Source organism: Mercenaria mercenaria, chromosome 9, assembly GCF_021730395.1.
Source record: "Mercenaria mercenaria strain notata chromosome 9, MADL_Memer_1, whole genome shotgun sequence".
NCBI lineage: Eukaryota > Metazoa > Mollusca > Bivalvia > Venerida > Veneridae > Mercenaria > Mercenaria mercenaria.
In genome coordinates, this window is record NC_069369.1 from 64,353,288 (window position 1) to 64,380,848 (window position 27,561).

Here is a 27,561-nt window from a genome sequence, read left to right on the forward strand (position 1 = left end):
AAAATACTTCAGCCTTGACCGGGAATCGAACCCGGGACCTCTCACACCTAAGGCGGATACTCTACAACATCGCTATAAAAGCTTACTCAATAGCAATGAAGAATAAGTGCACCCTTACACTCTACCCTACTACATACACTTCTCCATTTTAGAAATCGTCCTCGAATTCAAGGAGTTTGAACCTCTGTGGGACGTTCCAAGGTGTCCATTCATATCTACTCGTGAGTTACTTACGTTGGGCGCCAAATGTAACAGGCTGAAAATACTTCAGCCTTGAATCGAACCCGGGACCTCCCAGGCCTAAGGCGGACACTACCACGTCGCTATAAAAGCTTGCTCAATAGCAAGGAAGTATAAGTGCACCCTTATACTATACCTTACTACAAACATTTCGGTTCAAAAATGCACATGATGTCTACGCAATATTGGCGTTTTTATCGCGTGTCTCAGTCATGTGACACAGTTTTCATGCATTACAGTTAACACCATATTTTAAGTATTTCTCGATCGACTTTACATAGACTGTCAACATAAGGATAGGTTTACTTAGTCTCAAAAAGGCGTTGCATATTGTTTTTATATAGAAAAATAAACTAGCGGAATCAGTTAGAGGTACACTCTAACCTAAACAGCGTAGGATAATCCGAAAACATAAGATGCTTTCATATTTAATAAGATAGTGTAGTAATAAAGAAAAGTGGTAAAGTTGGCTAGCTGACTTCGGTTCTCTTGCCCCTCAACTGTGGTGAGCTAGAAACCTCGATTGGTGTGTAGAATCATTTCCTGTGAACGCCCAGCTGGCTTGCGGGAAGACAGTGGTTCTACCGCGCCCATCCGTGCCTGAGATAATACATGTACTTAGAGGGGCACGAAGTCGTCTCCCACTGTGACGCTATATGACTTGTGTCGGTGTGACGTTAAAGCTAACAAAAACTTTCAACTGAACAAATCAATGGTCGATGCCGGTTCTTGTGAAATCTGTTTGGGTTAAACTTCGTCATAATAATAATAAAGACAATAATATTCAAGCGACCCGAGCATATTTTGTTATTGCTATTGTTGTATTGTTGTTTTTGAGAAGGGGATATTTGTTCTTCAAAACTGTAGTTCATACAGTGGACTTTCGTATAAACGTATTAATATACAGGCATGCAACGCATCAACACTGGATCTACGCTTGGATGAATGGTGGACAAATTTGAATAACATCAGTTTTCACATCCATACTAAAGGATATTCTTGAACGCATTTTCGTTTTTACTTAAAGTAATTTAGACGTGCGACTGAAACGTATATTGGTTATTAAGTTACTCGATTTTTGTTATGTTTGATTGTGCGACAAGGGATGAAAGAGTAATTTTGGATCGTTCTTCTCTTTATTGAAAGGTAAATTTACAGTTTTAGTAGAATTACTTGCCGCCTCACTGATGTGGATTGGAGCCTCACTCGGGGCGTTGAATTCTTCATTTGAGGTAGCCATCCAGCTGGCTGACGGAACGTCGATGGTTCTACTCAGGTGCCAACCCGTGATGAAATAATGCATGGAGGGGTAAATGGGGTCTTCCTCAACCATCAAAGCTAGAAAGTCGCCATGTGACCTATACTTGTGTCGGTACGACGTTAAACCAAACAAAACATAATGTCCACCTTTATATGTTATTGGCTCCTTACAAGATGAAATATTATGGTATGTCACAGTCCCTGTATAAATCCCGCATGATAATTCAAACAATAACGTTTGATAATTATGATTTTTCTTCATTAAAACGTTTCAATATACAGAAAATATTTTGTATAACATTACAGTATGCACTTAACTTCTATTATTGACAACCTTTTTGAGTTCAACTATGCATGAGAATCATAACAATCAAACGATAATATAGTGGACGCAACTTGACCCCGATGGTTGACCTTTGTATTATAATACATAATAAGGCACAACTTATTATTGAAAAGGAGTGTACGTAAAACACGAGCTGCACGCGAAAATGGAAATATAAATTTCCGTGCATATAAATTAGTGTACTGGTAAGTTTAAACTGATCAAATGTAAGTATACATACTTTGATACTGCACTATGTATTGTCCGTAAGTATTGACCTGGCACTCATGAATATTTCGTATATTTCCGTAAATTAATTTTCGGTGTCCGAATATAAATAGCGAAATAACTAAATATTACATATATCGTTCTTAATTGATAAACGTCACATGTGCAGGTAGTTGTACGGACAAAGCGTTTACCTGTCAATGTCACAATATCACGATTGTGGGTTCGAGTCCTAGGTCTGACCATACCTTTTTCCACCAAATTTTATATGCAGACTTACGGCTCATTTGATCAAACGTATCGTTTTATGGTTCATTTATTAAGAGTAATTATATTTACCCGTTTTAAAAAAGTGGAATAAAATGGTTTTAAAAGTATCTTAGATAAAAAAGACAAATTACCTGTCACCAGCGATCCAGAAAAAAAATACAACAAGAGAAAACAATCAAAATTCATAAAATATGATACAAAAATAATGTAAACGATGACATTACAATACATTAAATTGAAAAAAAAAAAGATCTATTCAGTAAGTGATTTCGAACCCGTGGTAACGTTCGTAGAAGTCAGACACCTTACTTCTACGCCACCGTGTCATCGGTTAACTTTACATGTTACTTTAGTAATATAGATACTTTCAGGATACTAATATTGCGTAAATTAACGAAAACGCCCGAAAATATTGGCGAAGATTAATGAGTGCCAGGTCAATACTTACGTTTAATACAAACATATTCTATATAAATATACACGGATATCCTAAGCCCCACCCCTTATTTCTACAATGAAATAATCGATATGAATAATCAGCCTAAGGTCAACCATCGCGGTCAAGTTGCGACTACTATATAAACATGCTGTCGTTTAACTTGTCTTCGTACTTAGCTCGTTGCGGTTTATGACAAAATATATTTTGGTGAATATTTAGCAACGATAGTTGAGAGAAATCGTATCCATTTTGAATAACATCTAGATGAATAGTATATCTGTTAATTGCTAATGTCTTCTTTTATACCATAATACATTTTTTATACAATTTTCCTTTGAATATAATTATGTTACAGTCATCCCACCTGAGGCACAATCCTAATAAATTTCGGTGCTTACGTGTTTAAATCTTCCATACACGTCATCGCGGTCCGCTTTTACTTCACAATATGCTATATAAAACGTGCGCTGAAGTTTAATCTTTGTCACCAGAAATTATGATATGAATATTTTCTCAGTTGTCATTTCAATGGACCCTGAAAACATTTTTCATTTGGCATTAGAAATAAGACTACCTCCAAATAATTTTCTATGGTGGTATTGTTAGGACATGCATTTTTTAAAGATTAAATTCTCTCGGCGCATGACATCTTATCTCGAGCGTACTCATCTTATCTCGCGCGCACGACATCTTTTCTCAACCACACGACATCTTAACTCGTGCCATGAAATCTTATTTCGAGCACACGGCATCTTATCTCGTACGCACGACATTTTATCTCGAGCGCACGACATCTTATCTCGTGCGTCCGACATCTTATCTCGTGCACACGACATCTTATTTCGAGCGCACGACATCTTATTTCGTGCGCACGAATATTATGTCGAGCGTTCGGCATCTTATCTCGTGCGCACGACATCTTATTTTGTGTGCACAACATCTTATCTCGAGCGCACGGCATTTTAGCATTCTGAAATTAGCATGGCGCACCGGCCTACCATTACAATATACAACTACAGTTTCATCTTTTTCTATAGATATAACCTTCTCTTTAAAAGATAAACATGAAAGTAATTGCTAAAAATATAAAAATATTTAGATGCTGTCTATGGTGGCTGATTTGTGCCATTTAGTTATGTCGTGGCGACACAACGACAAACGTCGTTATGGCGCCCCGCCGAACGTCGCCCCATCGAATGTCGCTCCACCGAACGTCGTCCCGCTGAACGTCGTATGACACCCCGCCGAACATCGCCCTCCCCCCCGCAATAGGTTGCCCCTTCCCCCGCCGCAAAAGGTCGCCCCGCAGAATGTTGCCCGTCGAACGTCGCTCCCCAAACGTTGTCGTTTGGCCTTCCGGAATGACATGATTGTATCAATTAAATTGGAGATAAAAGGGACATGTAATAGTTATGAATAGTTATGATATATTGAAGTGTTACTACTCTCATCCCACTCCCCTGAACACCTCCCCGCATCCTCCAATCCTTCATCCTTCAACGAGATAAGATGTCGTGCGCACGAGATAATATGTCGAGCGCACGAGATAAGATGTCGTGCCCCCGAGATAAGATGTCGTATGCATGAGATAAGATGTCGTGCACACGAGGTAAGATGTCATGCGCTCGAAATAAGATGTCGTGCGCACGAGATAATTTAATCTTAAAAAATAAATACATGTTCTAAACATACTACCGTATACATTGTACCACCGTAATTTCCAAATAAAAAGTGTCATGATCTCCGTTTAGATATACATAGAAAGTTGTCATATATAATGCGACACATTTTGTTGTTGTTGCTATTGTTTTTTTTTCGTTGTTTTTGAGGCCGGGAGGGTTAGTTCAAATCTATATTTCATGAATGAAAGTGGCCTTTCGTATATACATATTGAGGTTAAGTATGTACCCCTATATTTTCAATGCATAAAACACCGTTTCAAGCCTTGAAGTGAAGAACAAATTTGCTTTAAATAACATAGTTTTCACATCATAGAATATTCAAGCGTTTTCGTTTTAATTTAAATAGTTTGGATCACGTGTGACTGAAAAGTATATTTGATATGAAAATTGCATGTTCCTTTCAAGACCGTATTCAAAACATCCTATACGTTTGATTGTGTGACAAGGGATGAATGAGTGAATTTAGATCGTTTTTTACCATTTAATTGAAAGGTAAATTTTACAGTTTTAATTTTTAATTAATGTTAACTTGTTTTATAAAGATGAAGTTATTGACTGTTTTCGTTTGTAATCTGTAGTTTGTTGAAAACTTTGCGTTTATTAAATACATATATACACACATGTCCACTTTCTTCACCAAAGATCTGGAAAGTTCCGACAAACTGGTTCATAGCACCGCACGCATTATGTAGCCTAGTTTTACATTCTAGCAATCTCTCTCGTGCATTCGCTTAATTTGTGAAACAGTTCGAAACTCACACTTTTTGAGACTCTGCAAATGTTATTGGGCATACTCCAAAGAAAAAATATTTGATTAAAAGATAATTTTGGACCTACTGCGTACATTTTTGAAATCACTGCGTGTATATGAAATAGATGACCAAGTGAGTAAATACTGTTTTCCAATATGTGATAATTTGACTAAACAGTATAGAATTAGTATACTAGTAGTATTGATATAGAATTAGTTGTTTGTGAAATTATTTTTTGTTGCATGGTAAGTTCTATGCGAAAATGTGAGGCGAAAATGAGGAAAACATCTTAAGGAAAACACTTTTCATTTAACAGGTAAAGATCTTTTGAATGGTACATTCTTTTTTCACGGGATATATAATTTCGTTAATTTCGTATGTAACAAGAATGTTATTTACTTTGATGATTGAAAACATCAAACAATTTGATCATTAAAGTTGTATTTTTTATGTTTTTGCGTATAAATTTGCTATAAAATAATGTGCAGCATATCACATTAATTTGAAATCATGTCATGCATGTTATGCAATATATTCGAATAGTTTCAACGTGCATATATAACGTGCAGAACGGTCCGGTATCACTTCTCTTTCTTTGCTGTATAGTAACACAAGCATTTTTGGACACGAACTGTGAATTTCACAACAAAATTACAGCAATGGCAGCTCTGTATTTCTAAAGTTTAACACAATTCAAGTCATTTATCACTAATTAAGAAGCAACCGGTGGCATCAACAATAAACCTTTTTTTGCTACATTTCAATGTTTACAATCCATAAGCATCTGTCAAGGTCGTCTGGTCCGGATTACTTTAATGTTTTAATCCTTCCGCGCAGAAATGTGGTCCTGCTTCGGAAAACAGACAAAACAACTGTCAAAGACATCAGAAATGACACAAAATTTACACAATGTCAGTTAATACATTTGAAACGTAACCAGTCAAAATAGGGATGGCTTCAAAATGGAGACTATAACTACTTTTTAGGATACAACGATACGGAAGTACTTCAATAACGGGGTGACACCCTTTATACAAAAATCCTATCGAAATACCGTCCCGTCGAGACAGGCCGGAAAATACACTATATATGCAATACAGCTAATATAGAAAATTCTTCCAAAACTAAATAGTTAATTAAATAAATGAATAAATAAAAACGCTAATTTCGCTTCTGTATCTCAAATCATACGTTACTGGCACGATTTCTAAAAGTAACATTGCTGTTCTGATTTTATTTTGCGCATAATAATATATAAATGCCATTCATACCAACCTATCGAACTGAATTCCACCGTGCACTCGATTGGAATTCAATTCGTTCTACCTGCTGGAGTTCTCAGATGAGCAACCCGTTACTAGTTTCCACATAAAAATTGTTTTGAAAGATCCGCTTTCCGCTGAGACATGATGGATATGAATGCCCATCTTTCAGTTCATCTTTCAATTTTTCTTTCAGTACGTCGATTTGACAAAATTATAAAGAATGAAGAGATTGACAGTACCACAATAACCTCGTTTTATCACAAGGAGCTGTTTTAAGATTTTTATTTTCTTCATTAAATATTTTAAAGTACGCTGTCCTACCCTATGGATGTTGTTCTCTATAAACAGGCTAGACTAAACATAAATTGTAATTTAAGAAGTGGAGATTAATTAAAGATAAACCGACTCGTCTGCAGATCTACCCGGATTATACACCTCAAAATGTTGAACCAAACCACTGGCACCAGATCAGAAAGAAAATGCCTCCGTACGTGTTATACCCTACCCCTAGGTATTCTATAAGAACCATGGTCGTGAACGGGAAATTATACTAACCCGTTTCAATCGTACATTTCTCAACTTAAACGCGCAGTTCGGTGAATGGGTATGTAGCATATTGAACAAGCGATAATTTATCTTCCATCGTGCACCAGTCACATTGTCTCAATATTCCATATTGCTGAGATTATCAACATATTTTATGCTTTCGTCAACGTTACAGAAAAAACTTGCTTGACCTTCCCTAATGAACATCCGGTCTAGAGGTCACGACAGTGTGCACATGTTTGGCGAAACGTAAACAAACAAAAACAGAATTTAAAAAATCACAATTTTACACTAAAACTCGAAATGATGAATGAAATTCATCTTGTATACGATATTTAATTTGAAATCGTACATTGGTCTGCATCTGTTCTGTTTATTTTATTCATTTTGCACATTAATGCTGCATTTTCACATTTTAGCGAACACGTGTAGTAAAGTGACGATTGACATACATTTTCACAACAGCCAATCAGAATGGTTTTTTAATCTAGAACGGAACTTCACCAGGGAAGTTCAAGCAAGTTTTTTGTGTTACGTTGAAATTACTATAAACTACGCGTTGTTTTTCTAAGATAAGATGTATTAAAGAAATGCGACCGGTACTCAATGGAAGATAAATTACCACTTGTTTGATATCCATAGTACACATTTACCGCACTGCGTGTTTTAGGTATGAAATGCGCGATTGAAACGGGTTAGTATATTTTCCCGTTCATGACCATGGTTCTTATAGAATACCTAGGGGTAGGGTATAACACGTACGGAGGCATTTTCTTTCTGATCTGGTGCCAGTGCAACATATAGTTAATACGTTGTACACCGTTTTTCATCACAATTTTACAGCGTAACTAGCAAGATAAATAATTTGATGGATAAATGCGCTATACATCTAACAACTTTTCTCTTTGTGTCAAGCTCATCGGCATCCACTAAATGATATCTTATATTTTGTTTGGTTCACAGATCAGAAAGAAAATGCCTCCGTACGTGTTATACCCTACCCCTAGGTATTCTATAAGAACCATGGTCATGAACGGGAAAATATACTAACCCGTTTCAATCGCGCATTTCATACCTAAAACACGCAGTGCGGTAAATGTGTACTATGGATATCAAACAAGTGGTAATTTATCTTCCATTGAGTACCGGTCGCATTTCTTTAATACATCTTATCTTAGAAAAACAACGCGTAGTTTATAGTAATTTCAACGTAACACAAAAAACTTGCTTGAACTTCCCTGGTGAAGTTCCGTTCTAGATTAAAAAACCATTCTGATTGGCTGTTGTGAAAATGTATGTCAATCGTCACTTTACTACACGTGTTCGCTAAATGTGAAAATGCAGCATTAATGTGCAAAATGAATAAAATAAACAGAACAGATGCAGACCAATGTACGATTTCAAATTAAATATCGTATACAAGATGAATTTCATTCATCATTTCGAGTTTTAGTGTAAAATTGTGATTTTTTAAATTCTGTTTTTGTTTGTTTACGTTTCGCCAAACATGTGCACACTGTCGTGACCTCTAGACCGGATGTTCATTAGGGAAGGTCAAGCAAGTTTTTTCTGTAACGTTGACGAAAGCATAAAATATGTTGATAATCTCAGCAATATGGAATATTGAGACAATGTGACTGGTGCACGATGGAAGATAAATTATCGCTTGTTCAATATGCTACATACCCATTCACCGAACTGCGCGTTTAAGTTGAGAAATGTACGATTGAAACGGGTTAGTATAATTTCCCGTTCACGACCATGGTTCTTATAGAATACCTAGGGGTAGGGTATAACACGTACGGAGGCATTTTCTTTCTGATCTGTGAACCAAACAAAATATAAGATATCATTTAGTGGATGCCGATGAGCTTGACACAAAGAGAAAAGTTGTTAGATGTATAGCGCATTTATCCATCAAATTATTTATCTTGCTAGTTACGCTGTAAAATTGTGATGAAAAACGGTGTACAACGTATTAACTATATGTTGCACTGGCACCAGATCAGAAAGAAAATGCCTCCGTACGTGTTATACCCTACCCCTAGGTATTCTATAAGAACCATGGTCATGAACGGGAAAATATACTAACCCGTTTCAATCGCGCATTTCATACCTAAAACACGCAGTGCGGTAAATGTGTACTATGGATATCAAACAAGTGGTAATTTATCTTCCATTGAGTACCGGTCGCATTTCTTTAATACATCTTATCTTAGAAAAACAACGCGTAGTTTATAGTAATTTCAACGTAACACAAAAAACTTGCTTGAACTTCCCTGGTGAAGTTCCGTTCTAGATTAAAAAACCATTCTGATTGGCTGTTGTGAAAATGTATGTCAATCGTCACTTTACTACACGTGTTCGCTAAAATGTGAAAATGCAGCATTAATGTGCAAAATGAATAAATAAACAGAACAGATGCAGACCAATGTACGATTTCAAATTAAATATCGTATACAAGATGAATTTCATTCATCATTTCGAGTTTTAGTGTAAAATTGTGATTTTTTAAATTCTGTTTTTGTTTGTTTACGTTTCGCCAAACATGTGCACACTGTCGTGACCTCTAGACCGGATGTTCATTAGGGAAGGTCAAGCAAGTTTTTTCTGTAACGTTGACGAAAGCATAAAATATGTTGATAATCTCAGCAATATGGAATATTGAGACAATGTGACTGGTGCACGATGGAAGATAAATTATCGCTTGTTCAATATGCTACATACCCATTCACCGAACTGCGCGTTTAAGTTGAGAAATGTACGATTGAAACGGGTTAGTATAATTTCCCGTTCACGACCATGGTTCTTATAGAATACCTAGGGGTAGGGTATAACACGTACGGAGGCATTTTCTTTCTGATCTGGTGCCAGTGATATGTTGTAGCGTATGTAGATTTCATCTTCAATCTTATTCATTTGAAGGTTTTTCGGCGACGCCGTCTAAATTCGTTTTCGTTACCTATGCCACGTGACTTCAGTATGCAAATCAAACTACTTGATCACGCATTATAGATAATTTATCAAAATGGAAGATTTATGCAACACTCTGCCTGATTGGACGAGAGTGTCAATTTCTTTCACTCTGTTGATTGTGCTACGCTGAGTGAAATGTAGACAAAGCGTTTAACCTAAACGACGTTGTTCACAGTTTTAAAGCTAACTTTGGCTCAGCATATTTAGCAAGAATATTGATATATCTCAAAATGATAAGTAAGTTTAATAAATATGATAAAAACCTGTTCAAATACCAACATATATCAAATTAAAGAAAGAGCTGAATACGGTCTGCGTATCACATGAATAAGGGTGTGATAAGAGTCTTTTATGTAGAGAAGTGCTTTTTAAAAGATTTCCCTTGTTACGTCTATGTCTATGTCTAACAATATCGTACGGTCTCCTGCTATTTTGTTACAAATGGGGATAGGGACCAATTTAGCTAAAAATATAAACACGTTTAATGACCACTTCTCATGAACCGCTTCATGAATATTCATCAAACTACTGCTGTAATTATTCGTCTAAGGATAAACGAAACAAAATTGCAACCCTACGAAACCTTTGCGAAAAATTAAAAGAGAACCATTTAAATTGTTAAAGTGCGGTGTTTAGTTTTGCAATTTGAAAAATGTTAGATGAAAGATGAATGTTAGATGAAAAATTCATAAACTTCTTTCCTTATTACAATTCGCCGACCATCATTTTTAAAGATATTTCTTGTTGTATATTTATTTTTATTTGGATGTATTCAAAGATGAAGAGGATTTTATAAATTTATATTTTACAGGCTTAAACATGGACTCTGCGATATCAAAGGACAATTTGAATGGAAATGGCCACACGAACGTCGCATTTGAGACTGCCGGTGTAGTGGACCTGCACAGCACACATGAAGGCGGAAAAGGCGTAAATATGTACCTGTCGGTGAGTGTATTACCTTTAAGAGCTTGATGTTGCCCTTGTAGCATTTAATAATAAAAATGCCTCCCTTATACAGTGCGCACAGGGATATAATTTTCATTTCAGTAAGCGTGTTAAGTTGCACATTTGTCAAATACTGTAGTCTTCACGTTCAATTAGTACACAAACAACTGTATATATATAGTTTATTCAATTACAGCCTGTCACGTTGTCTCGGGTAAGAATATACGATTCAGGAGGACGCAAACTCGGCCCGCCGCGGTCCGTGTAAGGCGGATTTTCTCCGCGATGACGCAACAGCGGACAGTACTGCAATATGGTACTAACGCATCTTGGTACTCGGAACCAAAAATGCGGCCAAAGTTTGGTTTGACAATGTACCAAAAAGCGTTGAAAAAATGCAGTCTATTATTAGACAATTTCTTTTTAACAAATTTACATATGTTTTAGCACATCTAGGCTCATAATGTTTACTAGATGCTGTTGCAGTCATTTGCTGTCCGTTGTCTGTCTTATTTCTTCACATAATCATTATAGAACGTGTACGCTGAGAGTCCATCTTGGTCGTGCCGGACATGAGTTTAACATGAAGAGCCACGTTTTACCATGTACAGTGTATACATATTATGGCGACAAAAGATGATTATTATATCGACGACGACGATGATGATGATGATGATGCTGATGAAGATATTATGTGTGGAAGAAACTGTGATGCTTTGTTTGTTGAACAATCGAACTGCTGGTTTACTGCGATGTTGTTTTGCCGGCACAAGTAGAGGGCACCGTCACGACTTTGCGCTCGAGATAAGATGTCGTTTGATCGAAATAAGATGTCTTGCGCTAAAGATAAAATGTCGTGCTCTCGATATAAGATGTCAAGCGCGCGGGAGAATTTCATATTTTCAAGAGGATTATGATAGTCCTAGATCGATCACGAGTTAAACAGCTTAAAGTTTATTCCAAGAGCGGCAATGGTTTTTGTACAAATCAAAACGTGTGGACGTTCATAGTTTTAATGTTCCCATGACATATTTTTTGCCTAGACAGACTGTAAGAAAGTAAGGCGATACATGGCGACCATGCTTTTTAACATATCAACATGGCATCAACACATTTCAACTAATTAACGATTGCGATTAATAATTTATTCTGAAATCGAACAAACTATTAAGTCAAGAATATTCTAAAAGGTCCACTGTAAACATTTAGTAAAATTAAGCCCGTGCGTGGCTAGACGATTTAAACAATTTTGGTATGAACGTACGAACAGCAGCAATGCTACATGACCCATACATAAATGTGGGGACATGAAAAGCTGAGTTTAGTAACATAACATTACTGATGCTCGCTGGTACGGAATTTTATCTCGAGCGTAAGCCATCTTATCTCGAGGGCACGACATCTTGAGTGCACGACATCTTATCTTGAATCTCGAATATCTTATCTCAAACACACGATATATTATATCAAACCGCTTCGATAGCCTATTGGTAGAGCGTCCGCTTCGAGTGCCGGAGGTCGTGGGTTCAATCCCCGGCCGCATCATACCAAAAATGTGAAAAATGGTACCAGTAGCTCCCTTGCTTGGCGCTCAGCATTGAATCGACCTAAAATAAGTTAGTATTAACGCTTTACAGAATATGATCTAATAGAAAAAGTGCATGTCCTAATCAAATGAAAAGCTGTAAGGTACGGGAGATAACTGTGTGTTAATCAACATATTTGAATGTAGGCATAGAGTCCCTTTATATGCAACATACAGAAGATTATTTTACTGGCCATTCCATGATTTCCATATTTGCCATTTGCATTAAATCAGTGTGTTTAAACACTACATCTTCATGTTTCTATACGCAAATGCTTAACGACACGGAAGTAACTTTATCATTATTTAAAGTATTTGCAATAATGCCGAAAACATTTTCATTTTTTTTTTGGTCGATTTTGTCATTGTGTATTCCCAAAAAGACGAAATAGTGTTCCCGTTTGAAATTTAAACATGTTTTACAAATCCTTTGAAACCTTCTTTTTTAATTAGCATACGACCAATGCAAAACAAAACAAAAAAAAACATTTAAAAACTGTGTTAAGTCTGGACTAACCCCATTCACAGAACACTTTCTTATACATGTAGTTGAACACGATTATTTTCTGGGTTTGACACGGAGTACAAAATTATCAATATTAAATCAATTAAAACATGATCATAATATGAAATCGATCATAGTAAGTAGTCTGTAGAAAGAATAAATTATATAAGTTTAATTATATTTCCTACCATGTTTTTGTAGACCCACAGTAATATTTGCGGGCAACAATTTTGCACATACTTTAAACCAGTGGTTTTCTTCTCAAAAAAAAAAGCTGTGAAAAACACTCTATCTGTCAATGAGATTGAAATTATAGCTAACACATATAGAAGGTCAAGATAAGTCATGACACAATATTTGATAACACTACACATTTTGATAGCAGTTATTTATAGCATGTCAAAGACATTTCGAACCTCTATCTACAGGTCAGAATAGATAATAATAAGAGATACTGTTTTCTGCTGGACTGTTAGGCGTAAAAAAAAATTTTTGTTTCCGGTATCCCGACCTACCCTAAATTTCTGGCCCGACCCTAAATGTTGGAGAATATTTTTTTTCAACTTTTTGACAAAAGTTGCAAAACTGCACTTGTTAAGCTTTAAACATGGCCAGTGATGTTAGAAATCAACTTACAGATGCTCTAAAGGCATAACCTCCTTATTTGTAGTCATTTCTTTGACACAAAAACAATTTCCGAAAAGTCTCCCTTATTAAAAAAAAAAAAAAAAAATCCGACCTACCTATCCTAATTTTTTTAGCATGTTACCGGAAACAAAGAATTTTTTTTAGGCCTTATCACATTACCAGTTAAAATTAAATTTTAAGGAGATAACCTTATGTGCTCTATATACACTGGATCAAACGTGATTTATTAAAGATATGCTTTAACATTAAGATGCGTTATCATGCATTAGAATAGATATACTTTTCTTATTCAAACAATATTTGCACAATAACATTATGGTATCACGTGACAGCACTATGCCATTGGTTTACGATACGAACGGACAAAATGGTGCCAAGGTTAGTGCCTTTTCCTTTTCATGTGGCTCAATTTTACATTTTCGGCATATTTAGTAAAAATTTCAGGTTTCATTTAAATCATGCAGTTTATGCCATGTGTCGATTCCCTCAATTAAGGTAGTATAAACCATCTATACTCTCCAAACATACTCTTATCAACCTGTGTTCATTTCACTTAAAACAGCATACAAAACACAACATTTAGGAGGGCATCTCGTTAATCTGTCCCATTTATCAGGTTTAACATTTACAAAACACTTTCTCAAAATGTCAAGTTCCAACAAGAAAGGCAACTCTTCTGCAACCGTATAGTTCCAGTTGAGACATATCTTATGTCACAGAATCATTCCATTCTTAAGTCACGGTTATTTTTTGTCATGTAAACTAAAGTATGCTATGGCATATCAAACGCTTCTGTAATGTACAACCCGTATTCTTGTTCAAAGATAACATTATACATATACAGGTTATTCGCATTAAGGAACACAGATGGACAATTTAAGGCTCTTCTTGAATAAATGTGTTTTCTCAACTTTATCTGTTAGCGCTTTTCAGCTTTTTTATTTAGTCAGTCTCTTTTCAGTAATCATGTTGTAGCTAAATAACTATTTTACACTGCGGAAACAAAGTGTGGTCTAACCTTAATATCAAGCACTGTGCATACTGCTACATGTACATCAATTCAACAGAATTGTTAGACATTAAACACATTGTCTTTGCCTCCTGTATAGCACCGTCAGTAACTGCAGAACAGGCACGTGTCCAGGTGGGGGGCCAGGGGGCCCGCCCCCCCCCTCCCAGCTGGCTGGCTAGTTACGATTTTTATTACTATGGGCCCCTCAATTAACAAATTTATACACCAGCGCAACTGGCTTGATTTGACAGCAATACACTGGCTAAAGAGCCATAAAACCATGTCCAGTAGTGGAAATTAGCCCCAGGCATGTCACAGGTAAAAGTTTATCTGTGCATGCTTTATTTATCGCTTGATCGGTACTTGACTGGGTATTGGAGAAACTATTATGTTTTTTACTCTTTGGAAGTGTTATAAAATGATCATTACATTGTTGGTTTTGTTAAGTAAATCATAAAATGAATTTGAAAATTGAAACATTATGATGGTTGTATTTTGTTTTTACATTAAGGCACATTCCCCAAATTTATTAAATTGATACATATTTATCCTATCTTTTTATTTTACAACAATTATGAATTTGAAACTACTGTATCAATTTTACTCTTTTGGGTCCAATAACCTTACTTAAAAACTCTCATAGTTTTAAAAATAGTTTCTCAGTAAATCTTACAAAACATATCTAAAACTCGTTACTTATGAGAGGTTTTATACATACAGATATTTAATATGTGCTGTGATGTTATAGTTTGTACAGTCAAAGAAGTATAAAATACACATCTATTTATTTTTATAGATCTTTGGTACAGTTAAGAGTTCATTGTCATTTGAAATCTATGATGTAAATAGTAATTGTCATAATACTTCGTTTGTTTTGTTGGAAATCTAAAAACATTTGGCCATTTTGCAAATAGGATACCCTTAATAATTAGACTAGCCACCAGACTGATCATTACGATATTTCTATGATTTTTTTTCTTTTTTATGTTCATAGAGACAAAAGCCAGTCTATTCTAGAGATTTTCTAAGAGGACTGATGTTAAAATTGTAATATTGGACATAGTATATAGACTGGCTCAGTTCACTACATGAAATCATAAAAATGTGAAAAAAATCATCATAGTCTAGGAGCTAGTCTACTTAATAATCATCTTAAAACTTCAACATTTTTTTTCAACTGGGTATCATACAGAAAAATAAGTCCATACACTGTGACTGTACAATCATACATACATTGAAAAGGCTTGATGAAATGATTAAAAAGTAGACTTTTCCTTAAATATATAATACATTCATGCATCCTTAAAGGTGTTTCAGGTAGCAGGAAAATGCATCTATTCATGTGCCATATTAAAAAAATTTCACAATCGGAGGGGGTACCCCTCCTGAACCCACCCCAGGTCGGGCCCCCAGCAATCAAATCCTGCACACGGGCCTGGCAGAAACAAAGTAGATATTTGTATTTCTCAGGACCCAACACAAATTAACTGTATTCTATTGCATTTCCACGATGTTAATCACACGTGAAAAAAAAACACACTGTGACAAAAACTCAAAAAGGGCCTTAAATCATCCACCTGTCGTATTGTAGTATAACTGTATTATAACTGTTCTGTCAGAATTTTTCATGAACTTCATGTGTGTATATGTTGGGTGGGGGGGGGGGGGGGGGGGGGGGGGGTAGGGAGAGACACTAGGTTGTGGTGGGTCTTTAAAATATCCAAAATTGACAAGACGCTTTTTCAAACGGCATGTGAATATTTTTAGTCAACCCACATGATATTTAACAAATTGCTTACAAAAGAGTCAAACAAGGTCTTATAAAAAATAAGATTTGTTGCAAGCCCCTATTTTGATATCCTTCAAAGGGTTGTATGAAGAATATGATTTGTGAAAACTATGGTATCACATAACTCACATTATATTATCCACAACGTATGTACGTACTTTTTGTTAAGGGGTCATTCCTCAAACAATATTTATAATGATATAGTTCACATTCATGTTATCTCCCTTCCTCATGACAGATCAGTAAAAGTAATCTAGACAATTCTTTCATTATCACAGGACGTCGTGTTTGATGGAAGGCCAAGCGGAGACAAAGTAGATGATGGAATTACCACAGAGGGCAAGGGAGAAGATGTAATGATCTACAATGTATCCGAATCGCCTCCTATATACCTCACCGTATTCTTTGGTCTGCAGGTACAACATTTTTTTTTTGCTTGTGTCTACCATTATATATCGTGCTATGCCATACGCAGAAGAAAATACAACCACGATAATAATTTATGAACAACAAAATTCATTTAAAATTTGCCTCGCAAAATTGATCGTAACACAACAACATGTGTACGTATCGAACATCAAAGTGCACTAGGCACTTTCTTCGTAAGTATTCAAACAAGATTGTTTTTATCTGTACCAGAGTGTCTCTATGCAAGAATATTACTTACAATTGTTTTAATCGCAAAAATAGCTTTAAATTTTGTTTAATGGAGGTAATGTCTTAACTCAAAAATGTGATAAAAAATCTCGATACAAGTTTCTTTAATATGTGTTGAATGAATCAGCTTTGAGATGGTGTATTTCTGCCATAACGTGTCATTTCAAATACAGATATAGACAGTCACTAACCCTCAATTCTGAAAACAGTATATGAGCCGCGCCGTGAGAAAACCAACATAGCGGCTTTGCATCCGCGCAGTCTAGTCAGGATCCATGTTGTTCGCTAAGGGTTTTTCTCATTGCAATAGGCTTTGAAAGCGAACAGTATGGATCCTGACCAGACTGCACGGATGCTCAGGCTGGTCTGGATCCATGCTGCTCACAAAGCCATTATCTTGGTTTTCTCATGGCGCGGCTCATATATTTACTTCCTTATGTGTCCGTTTCTGGGAGACTGTGTTCCCCGATCTCGATTGTTCTTGTTAACTATTCGTCCTTTTCAGGACCTGCCTGTATCAGTATGCTTAAATTGTGTTTAATGTCTGTTCCAGCAAGCTCTCCTGTCCCTGTCCGGAAACCTATCGGTGTCATTGCTGGTTGCAGAAACAGTTTGCGCTGAAAATGACGAAGAATTCAAAGCCAAATTGCTCGGGACTACTTTATTTGTTAGCGGTATTACTACACTGTTGATGACGTTTGTGGGAATGAGGCTTCCGCTCTTTCAGGGTGCAGCCCCGGATTATGTCATACCACTACTTGCCATGGCGGCCATTAATAAAGAAAGATGTGAACTGGACCCTGCTGAAAGTAAGCAGCTTTCTAATTATTAAACCCTTACCCTGCTATTTTTTTAAATGAACTTGCCCATCTTCCAATTTGGACAGTACCATTAACTGTTAAAATGAGTGCTTACCAAAAAGATACCGACTGAATAGCCAACAGTGCAGATCATAATCAGACTGCGCATCTTCAGAAAATGATGAGATTTTAGTTTTAGCAAGGTCTAAACTTTATTTCATATATCAAACTAGTCTCGACACCGGTAATCGAATGTTTGATTTGCGCTTAAGTTTGTTGAAAGTTCAAAATATATAAAAGCTAACCAAATGGTTGTGAGACTTACTGACCAGGGTCCAAGATTAATAATTTGAATATGGAGACCAGCGTGTGATTGGTTGTTTTTAAACCACAAATTTTGAAATGGGCCAATAGCGAGCTCGAATTTTGAAATGGGCCAATAGCGAGCACAAATTTTGAAATGGGCCAATAGCGAGCTCAAATTAAATATCTCAAGTTTTATAAGATTGAAGCCAGAAGTTATCAGTGATCTTCATATGAACCTAGCTGAATGATTAGAAGGGGCAATATTGGGGTCAAGTAGGATTAAAGGTATAACATCGTTCTCGTTTCCGGGGTCATGAATGAGATTATTATATTATTACAGTTTATTATATGATTACAATGCTCATATTCCCGTTGGACTAGTTTGCAATTGATATTTCGGAACTTTTATCAACAAGGTCTTCGTCATGTACACTTATTTTATACTGCGTTTCAAACTCCAGGATTTTTCGACCACTGACACAAACACTTAAGAGTACATTATGTATAGAACAGTCTTACGTATATATAAACATGTGGGACAATGTGTGCTTTTGCGTTAATATTTGCCCAGCCAAGATTATCCAAACTGCATGGTTATAATCCTCATTAATTATGCATCCTTTCAATTCCGCTATTAAATGGACAGATCTGTTACATATCAGATTGTGTAAATATTTAGTTTCAGCTGTTGTTAATTTCAGAAATCTCGAGTAAATGTAACATTTTTTCAGCCTATACGTTGACAAGAGAAACTTTCATTCAATCAGAATAGCATGTGGACTTATCTTTTGTTTTCAGTTGCACTAGCAAGGAATGAATCTCTTCTTCAAAACACAACTCTGAATCTGATAGCTCTAAACAGACCAACCGTGTTACATAATACTCAGCTGGTATAAAGAATTATTTTGTTATATTTTTAACTGCCTTATTGTAGATTGTCATCAACCAGTAGTTACACTATAGTTCCTCCATTGACCTTAGACCGACTCCCGTCCCTGTTTTTCTCCTGCCATATTTCTCATATGTAAGTTTTCTTCATTACAGTGGAAGAAACTCCAGCAGGTTCTTTTTATATTGACATTGCCCGTGGCTCCGAACATAGCCAGCCATCATATAAAAATGTGTGCTATTTTAGAGGCTTAAATTCTATCATAAAATGTTTGCAGTATTTATAAAAAAACAACCATGCAGTCAGGGAGCCAGGCTGCATTGACATGTAAAGTAACATCTTAAAGTTCCATCACACTAATAAAAGGAGCATTTATAATATGTGAAATCATAGATTAAAAGTTGCTCAATAATTCACTGTACTTCTACTCCTTTGATTTTCAGCTTCAAGGGAGTCTCATATTAGCGGGAGGTATCCACTGTCTAATTGGGGTGACAGGTTTGGTTGGCTTTCTATTGAAGTTCGTTGGCCCTGTCACCATCGTTCCCGCTATTTTTCTGATTGGAATCTACCTCATGAAAGCAACGGCAAAGTTTGCGAAGGCCCATTGGGGAATCTCCTTCATGTAAGTACATGTGTACCGTACTGCACGCTCGAATGCTTATGCGGAACTTAAGATAACATTTCAAGTACAGTTGTACTTAATTTAATGCGCCCATAATTTTCACTCCCGAAATGTTTACTAGATATAGATACATGTCGTCTCTTAGTGTTTGTCTTATGCTAGCACTAAAGCGATTCGGAAGATGGTTAACCTATCGGCGGTGTATGTGCAATTACACGGTATTCGTTGGTACTCGGACTTTTTCTTTGCCAGAATGTTTGAACGCAAAAAAATAAATGTGCCTCAAGAAACGATATATTAAAAGAGATTGATGCATTGAATGAGAAAATGTTCTACTCTGGCATTTAAGGTAGTGGACCTGTAATGACAATCGGAAAATTAAGTTTTCTCCGTATACTATTTCGGCATTCTCCGCTTTTTACGGAAGCTAGCTATGTGCGCTTGGAGCATGTATGAGCCGCGCCATGAGAAAACCAACATAGTGGCTTTGCGACCAGCATGGATCCAGACCAGCCTGCGCATCTGCGCAGTCTGGTCAGGATCCATGCTCTTCGCTAACAGTTTCTCTAATTGCAATAGGCTTTGAAAGCGAACAGCATGGATCCTGACCAGACTGCGCAGATGCGCAGGCTGGTTTGGATCCATGCTGGTCGCAAAGCCACTATATTGGATTTCTCATGGCGCGGCTCATATATGTATCACGTCCGGAGAATGCCGAAGAGCCCTAAGAGAACACGTAATACCACGGAAATTGCCGAGTGTCACTACGCGTCTACTACCTGCCAAATCTCGCTCTACATTAGACTCTATGGTGTGTATTGGTCCCTTTACATTTTCTGCTCCAGGACCTGCGCTATATCACTGATTCTAGCTTTGTATATGTCGAAGATCAAACTACCCGTGCCAGTATGGACAAGGAAGAGGAAATGTCACATGACACGTTACCCGTACCATCAAGTGTTTGCAGTAAGTTTTCTAAACATGAACATGACAAGTATCCTATTCAAATTTTGAAACATTACATATTAAATGTAGATTTTGATATTGCAACATAACTACCGCCTTAAGCTAGGTTCAAGTCTGTCGTTTTTTTCATGTACTTCAAGGTGGCAAATCGGCCGGATGCTTTAAGAAACTAAATATAACTAGGTATTTATAGGAAAAGTATTGCTAACGACGTGTTCTTATTATATACGAATATAAGTTATTTTATGTTTACAAGTGAGAAAAAATATCAACGTCTGGATCATACTTTGCTACTGCCAATATCTGGAAACGTCTTTGTATCCGAGCATTTTTAACCTTTGCTGTACTGAAAAGGAGACGAATGAAATACAACGGGTGTGATTTTTTTTTACTTTGATCAACGTTCACTCAGTGATGAAAACACACTATTTTTTCAATTTTTATTTTCATTTACAGATTCTAATAGCAATACTGATAGGCTGGGCAGTGTGTGGTATTATGACAGCGACGGATGTGATTCCGAACAATAAAAATGATACAAGATTCTACACGCGTACCGACGCACGTAGTTATATAATTGAAACTTCAAGTTGGTTCTACTTTCCTTATCCAGGTAATATAAATTTCTGTCAACAATTACATTTTGCTAGCTATACGCATGCGCATCCTTCTAAGTCATACCAGTAACTTCCTACAGGTGTTTTAGTTACGTGATCAGATATGCTAAGATAAAGTACATCTAAGATAAAGTAGATCTACCACAGATACGTGCAATCTGCAGCAAATATAGTTATGAAATCCAAAGCATGCATTCGAACTCTTCATAATCGAGTGTGTCTACACAACGTTTTAAACAAATATAATCGACCTCCTGTTTCTACATGCGCAAACAAAGTTAACGATAGAAGACATCATGGTCATTTTTTGTGTCCAGGTATACACGCATGTGACTTTGTTGTGAGTTTATGCGTAGGTGAAAATATGGTAGCGTTATGGCCAACATGCTGTCAAACAAACGATACCAAGATATGATTCCAGCCTTTCAGTTATTCTTGCTGTCGAGTTAGATAGCGGCCTTAGGCGGAAATTCGACATTTTGTAAATAAATGGACCTATACGAATCATTACACTATTGTACTTTGTTATGTCACCAGGTCAATTCGGTCCAATAGACTTCAGCGTTAGTGTCTTCATAGGCTTCATGATAGCGACCTTCACCTCTATCCTCGATTCCATTGGAGATTACTACGCATGCGCAGCGATGTGTCGAACACCGCCCCCGCCAGCACATGCAGTAAACAGAGGTATAGCCCTTGAGGGCTTCTGTAGTACACTGGCTGGGCTACTAGGGTGTGGTCATGCTACCACTACATACGGCGGAAATATTGGAGCAATAGGTGTGACAAGAGTAAGGTCTATATTCCTTTTTGTTCACATGTTTTATATACATGTTCACGTCGTGGATATATTTTCTGACGTTTTGTCTCTAAAATACATCAACCTGAAGCATAAACAAATTGGCGTTGTTCGAACTAATCATACAGAAGCGGCAACAAACAGCAAAACTGATTGACAATGCGAAGTGACGTCGCGATAATTCGAAACGACGCACGTCATCGCGAAGTGACATTGCGATATATCGTGATAGTGACACGCGGCAATACAATATGATATCGCGACATTATCCCGTCACATTGTTGTCCGTCGTATCGCATTGCCGACTGTGCCGAGTGTCGTTTCTTATTGTCGTGTGTCGTATCGCATTGTCGCGTTGTCGTATCACATTGTCGTGTGTCGTCGCCCTCCAAGCGCAACGGATGACATTACAGATTCTAACGGGACGACTTAAATATTGTTAATATCTTTTGTCGTACCATTTGACATTTTGCTTTCCGCGTATATTTTGTTTTGTATGATTGATTTAAATTCTATTTAGTTTATTTTTTGATTCAGTATATACAGTTTACGAAACAAATACCTTTGACTGGTTTACCCCTTGCACATATTGAAAACTATGACTGAAATAATAACCATTCTGTTTTCAGGTGTCCAGCAGAAGTGTGTTCTTTGTATGCGGTGTTATATATATTATTTTTGGAATCATTGGAAAATTTTCCGCCGTCTTTATCTGTATTCCTTACCCAGTTCTAGGTAAGTTTGGACAAATTTTCAGTAATAAAAAGGCTTTAGGACATAATAAAATATAGTAAAATGGCAATAACCAGACACGACTTTAGTGTGTGTTAAAACAAGGACATGTAAAAATGTCCCAAAACATGATAAAACGAAAACAACAACAACAATTGCACAATTGATCGTTAGAACAAATGAAAAGGAGAAAGTTTTACGTAAATATTGAAATTTAGGCAAAAATTAGTCAGACAAGTAAAACATATATCGCGATGAGTCACTGTTGGATGTCTCAGTTTGCAGTAGAATTATACAAATAAATATACTCTTCAGTGTTACATTTTCCAAAGTCATCTCTGTTCAGTCTAATCTTTACCAGTTTCTTTAAATCTTCTGTTGAATTTACTTGTATTTCGTTAGGTGGTGCCCTTATTACAATGTACGGCATGTTTACTGGTGTCGTCCTGTCCAACCTGCATGCAGTCGACCTGAGTTCGAGCCGCAACTTAGCCATCATCGGCACATCAATCTTTACAGGTCTTATGGTTCCCTACTGGATTGAACAGTACCCTGATGAACTAGCTACAGGTTCAGTTTATTTTGCTACCATCGATGATTTACGCGAAAAGCAAACAACTTCCGTTCAGAGTCTCTTTGAGTTTATATATAATATGGCAGTAGCCAGTTCTTAGATTGCCGGTGCATTTACAACAGCTTACACAGAAGGCAAAGCAAGAAAAACCTCGATGATTGACATTTGCACGAAAATCCACAAGTTAAACAATTAGAAAATAAGGAAAAAGCAATGAAATAATGGAACAACGTAGGGTACCGTCTTGGACGGTCCGTCACAAAAACACCACTGGTCAACCCTAATCATGCTGGACACAATTGATTCTGCCTTTGTGACCAGTGTAGATCATGATCAGCCTGCACATACGTGCAGTCTGATCATGATCTGCACTGTTCGCCATTCAGTTAGTATCTTTTTTGTATGCACCCCTTTTAACAGTTAATGGTACTGTCCAAATTGAAAGATCGACAAGTTCTTTAAAGAAATTTAGCAGGGTAAAGGTTGACTCTTATCATGTTCCAAAGTAGCAGGAAAACATACACACTAATTTTCTTAAAATACGCACTGACTTAATTTTAAGTGTGTACGTCAGTCAAAACAAAATGAAACGCTGTATCTGATTTGTTATTATCAGGAAAAAAAATCTTGGCAACAAATGTTACCAAGTTAGGTCAATATCTTGACTCCTCTTTCTGGGATCTGACCCGTTGCTGGGACATACTTTTAACTATAAAGAACTTCTTATAAAATAATTTCTTGTAGGCAGCGACAGCGCTGATGAAATACTGAAAATCTTACTGGGAAATCCAAATATGTTTGGCGGAGTTCTTGCGTGTATCCTGGACAACACAGTTCCGGGTAAGTGCATCATTGTTGCGTAACATAGTTACAAGTTACATAAGGTACAGACTTCACATACTCGTATACGTGTTTCTGTACTTCTTATCAATTTAAAATGTTCTATACAGTTGATGAGAAATTCCTGAAATAAAACAGATCCTAGAAATAAATGCCTTAAGGTATCCGATCCACAAATAAGCAAGTTCTATATAACAGTGCTATATAAATATATCAAATATTGATGCCTGGTAACCTCATATACTTTTGGTATCATTTTAAAGTATATCATCTACTGAAAAAGAAAATATAAATTACATGATAAAAATATGTTATAGAATTTTTATTTTTTTACTTTATAGTCTTCAATGACACTTCAATAGAAATCCAGTTGTTACAGTGTAAGATTTATCATTTTGCGGTTATAAAAAAGGACTGTAATTATTCTTGCATATTATTTATGGTCATCTTATTTATTAAATCTTGTTCATCAGACACAACTCTTTCAAATGATACCAAAAAATCATGGGGTCACCAGGCATCGAAATTTACCTATTTGTGGATCGGATACCTTAAAGGCACTGACCTCCAGATTTGGCTAAAAATAATCTTTATTTCAAAGAAGTTTGAAGTTGAAGTTGAGTCATATTATGAACATTATAATATGAGTTTTTGTTTCTAAAATATTTTTGAAATTCCAAATCAAGATAAAAAGATGACCGCGTCGGGAATCGAACCCCGGACCGCCGCGGTAATAAAGACATTTCCCATCGTCGTAACCAATAGCGATATAGCGGAAGTAGTGAATTATGACTTCAAAATATAGATTTTTATAATCGAGACAGTTTACCTGGAGTAAAAGCCTTACAAAAGCTTTTCGATTTTCATCGTAAAAAGTAGTAAAACAACAAATTCTCATGTGTGTGTGTGTGTGTGTGTTCGGGTTTAACGTCTTTTTATTCTCATGTGTTTCCGTAACATATAGTGTGTCAGTAATTAAGTTTTAAAGCCTTTAGCATTTATTTCCAGATATCTAAAACAAATAGGTTTGTTTGTTGTCGAACGATCCAGAGGCCAGTCCCTTTAAAAGCAGTTGGCATTAACCTCGTTCGGACTACGACGACCATATTGACAACGTTGATTTTTAAGGAGATACGCGTCACGTGGTGTTTTATTTAAAGTCCTTTTTATAGACATGGAATACTGAGTTAAGGAAAGTAGAGACGAAGTCGGTATTTGGTATAACTGTAAATTGATTGTCTTCCTTGTTCAAAAACATTGTCCAAAAAGCTGTTACCTGTTTTTTGTTGACTTGCAGGTACGATTAAAGAACGGGGTATTGCAACTTGGCAGAACGTGGAAGACCCTAACTCTAAACAGAAAGTATATGTAGAGGGATACGACATTTATAATCCTTGGTTACCAAAGAAAATAAGAGATTCGAGATTTATTAAGTATATACCATTTCTACCAAATCCTGGAGAAGGCAAACTTCCTCACACACTCACAGATGAAATCTTCAAAGAAAATTCAGAGTCATGTAATTATGTCTTCCTTCTCTCTTATTATTTTATTGTACCAAAATATTACATACATTTTATAGTGCTAAGTTGTTTCTTATTCACAAGTGCATATTACAATCATTTGGGTGGTTCTGTTGTTTTAGTTTAGTGTAGTGACACACCCACACAATACAGGTTATATGTAGACTTTTCCAGCTTGTGGAGGAAGAACCAATGGCTTCCTCACACGACGAATTCTACATCCAAGCTGAGGTTTCGAACCTATATTTGTGGGGGGCAAGTGATTAGAAGTCAATGGCCTGAACCAATCGGCTACGGAGGCCCTTTCGTTTAGTCAGATTTATATTATATTCACCATTTCTGATAACTAACGAGTATGCTATAAGACCTTATCTTTTGGCAAACTGAAGTAAAAGGTGGTTTGTTTAACATGTAAGCACTCTATGTTTCGTTGCATATTCGTGTGTTTGTTATTTTACGGAAACAAGTTAACATCATAATCCATACCATCTTTTTACATCCATATTTAGATTCAAGTTCAACACGTATGTAGCTGGGGAAACGGCGACGATGCTTCGAATGATATCTTCATAAAAGACCCATTGACAGCACATAATATGGTCCGGGGGTCAGAGTGCACTATTTCCAGAAATACAGAAAACATTTGCATTCAAAACGCATCTACGCTGCACATGGCATAGATCTTATGCAGTTGTTTAAGCGGGATTGTAACGCTTTTTAAAATTTGATTCGCTAAAAGAAGATATAGGTCATTAAAGAGAACAAAATGTCTGTAACCATCAGCACGTTCTTTACTAAGGCTTTCAGCTAAGGGTAACCCCCTATACCCAAACGTTTTGATGCTTTTTGTACAGAACTTCCTGTTTGGGGTAAAACCATGCCACTGAATTTTAACATAAGTCACGGCATCATCATCAGCATCATCATCATCATCATCATCATCATCAGTATCCTGAGAGGCAGACGTATAATCATTACTGTTTTGACTACAACCATTCTTTATTCACTGATTATGGATTTTGACACTGCAACAGGTAGCTTGGTCCCTGTTGGTAAATATACGTTTATAGGACAAACTATTTAACTATTTCCTTTGTTTTCGACAAGTTTCATCATGGATGTGTTCAAGGTAGGGTTGGATTCAAACCTTTGACCCTCCGATGGCAAATTCGATGCCCTAACCAAACCGCATTTAACCTTGGGAAAACATGACTCTGCAGGAATTACCCCTTGTTGTAAGCCTTCATCAAAAAATATGTTAAATTCCATTTATTGAAATATCTGTTTGCGGTCATAAACTCTTAGCTCAGTTTTGTATTATCCTTTTATAGATTTAAAAGGCCTTTCCAAAATGTATACGTTTATATTTCTATATAGTGAATATGTTTTTTAAACATTTTAGAGATTTACAATTACATAGATGTTATACACCAGCTGAAAGCAACCTGCAATTTTAAGTTACTGTATCCAATACTGTTATGCGTTTTTATTATATTGTATACAAGTGTTTCTCGCACAAGTCTTTACCATCAAATAAAATGGTCGGAAACCATTCCAAAAGTACATTTGAATGTCTTTATATCTTATTCTATATTGATAAATTGCATTCTATAGATTTATCCCACATTTGCTCAATGTTTCAAAATCTATGTTGTAAAATACTTTCAGATGCGTTTAAAGTAAGTAAAATAAATATATGAGCCGCGCCATGAGAAAACCAACATTGTGGCTTTGCGACCAGCATGGATCCAGACCAGCCTGCG

At 36.4% G+C, this 27,561-nt stretch overlaps 1 protein-coding gene across 3 annotated transcripts; it reads left to right on the forward strand.

Annotated features, from left to right (window-relative positions):
* The first annotated feature begins 4,827 nt into the window (after positions 1–4,827).
* Positions 4,828–27,534, forward strand: LOC123547303 (solute carrier family 23 member 1-like). Of its 3 annotated transcripts, XM_045334284.2 has the most exons (14): positions 4,828–4,936; positions 10,795–10,931; positions 16,749–16,886; positions 17,681–17,936; positions 19,032–19,123; positions 19,566–19,747; positions 20,593–20,713; positions 21,170–21,326; positions 21,868–22,121; positions 22,759–22,864; positions 23,264–23,431; positions 24,180–24,275; positions 25,573–25,794; positions 26,308–27,534. In XM_045334284.2, exons 2-14 carry the CDS (start codon positions 10,803–10,805, stop codon positions 26,328–26,330), a joined length of 1,944 nt encoding a protein of 647 aa, XP_045190219.2. In that variant the 5' UTR covers positions 4,828–4,936; positions 10,795–10,802; the 3' UTR covers positions 26,331–27,534. The 3 variants fall into 3 exon arrangements, 2 of the variants coding, with proteins under 2 accessions (XP_045190219.2, XP_045190220.2); XR_006685622.2 differs by lacking the exon at positions 26,308–27,534 and having other exon boundaries at positions 21,868–22,110; positions 25,573–25,615; XM_045334285.2 differs by lacking the exons at positions 4,828–4,936; positions 10,795–10,931 and adding an exon at positions 13,916–14,047 and having other exon boundaries at positions 26,308–27,533.
* The last annotated feature ends 27 nt before the right edge of the window (positions 27,535–27,561 follow it).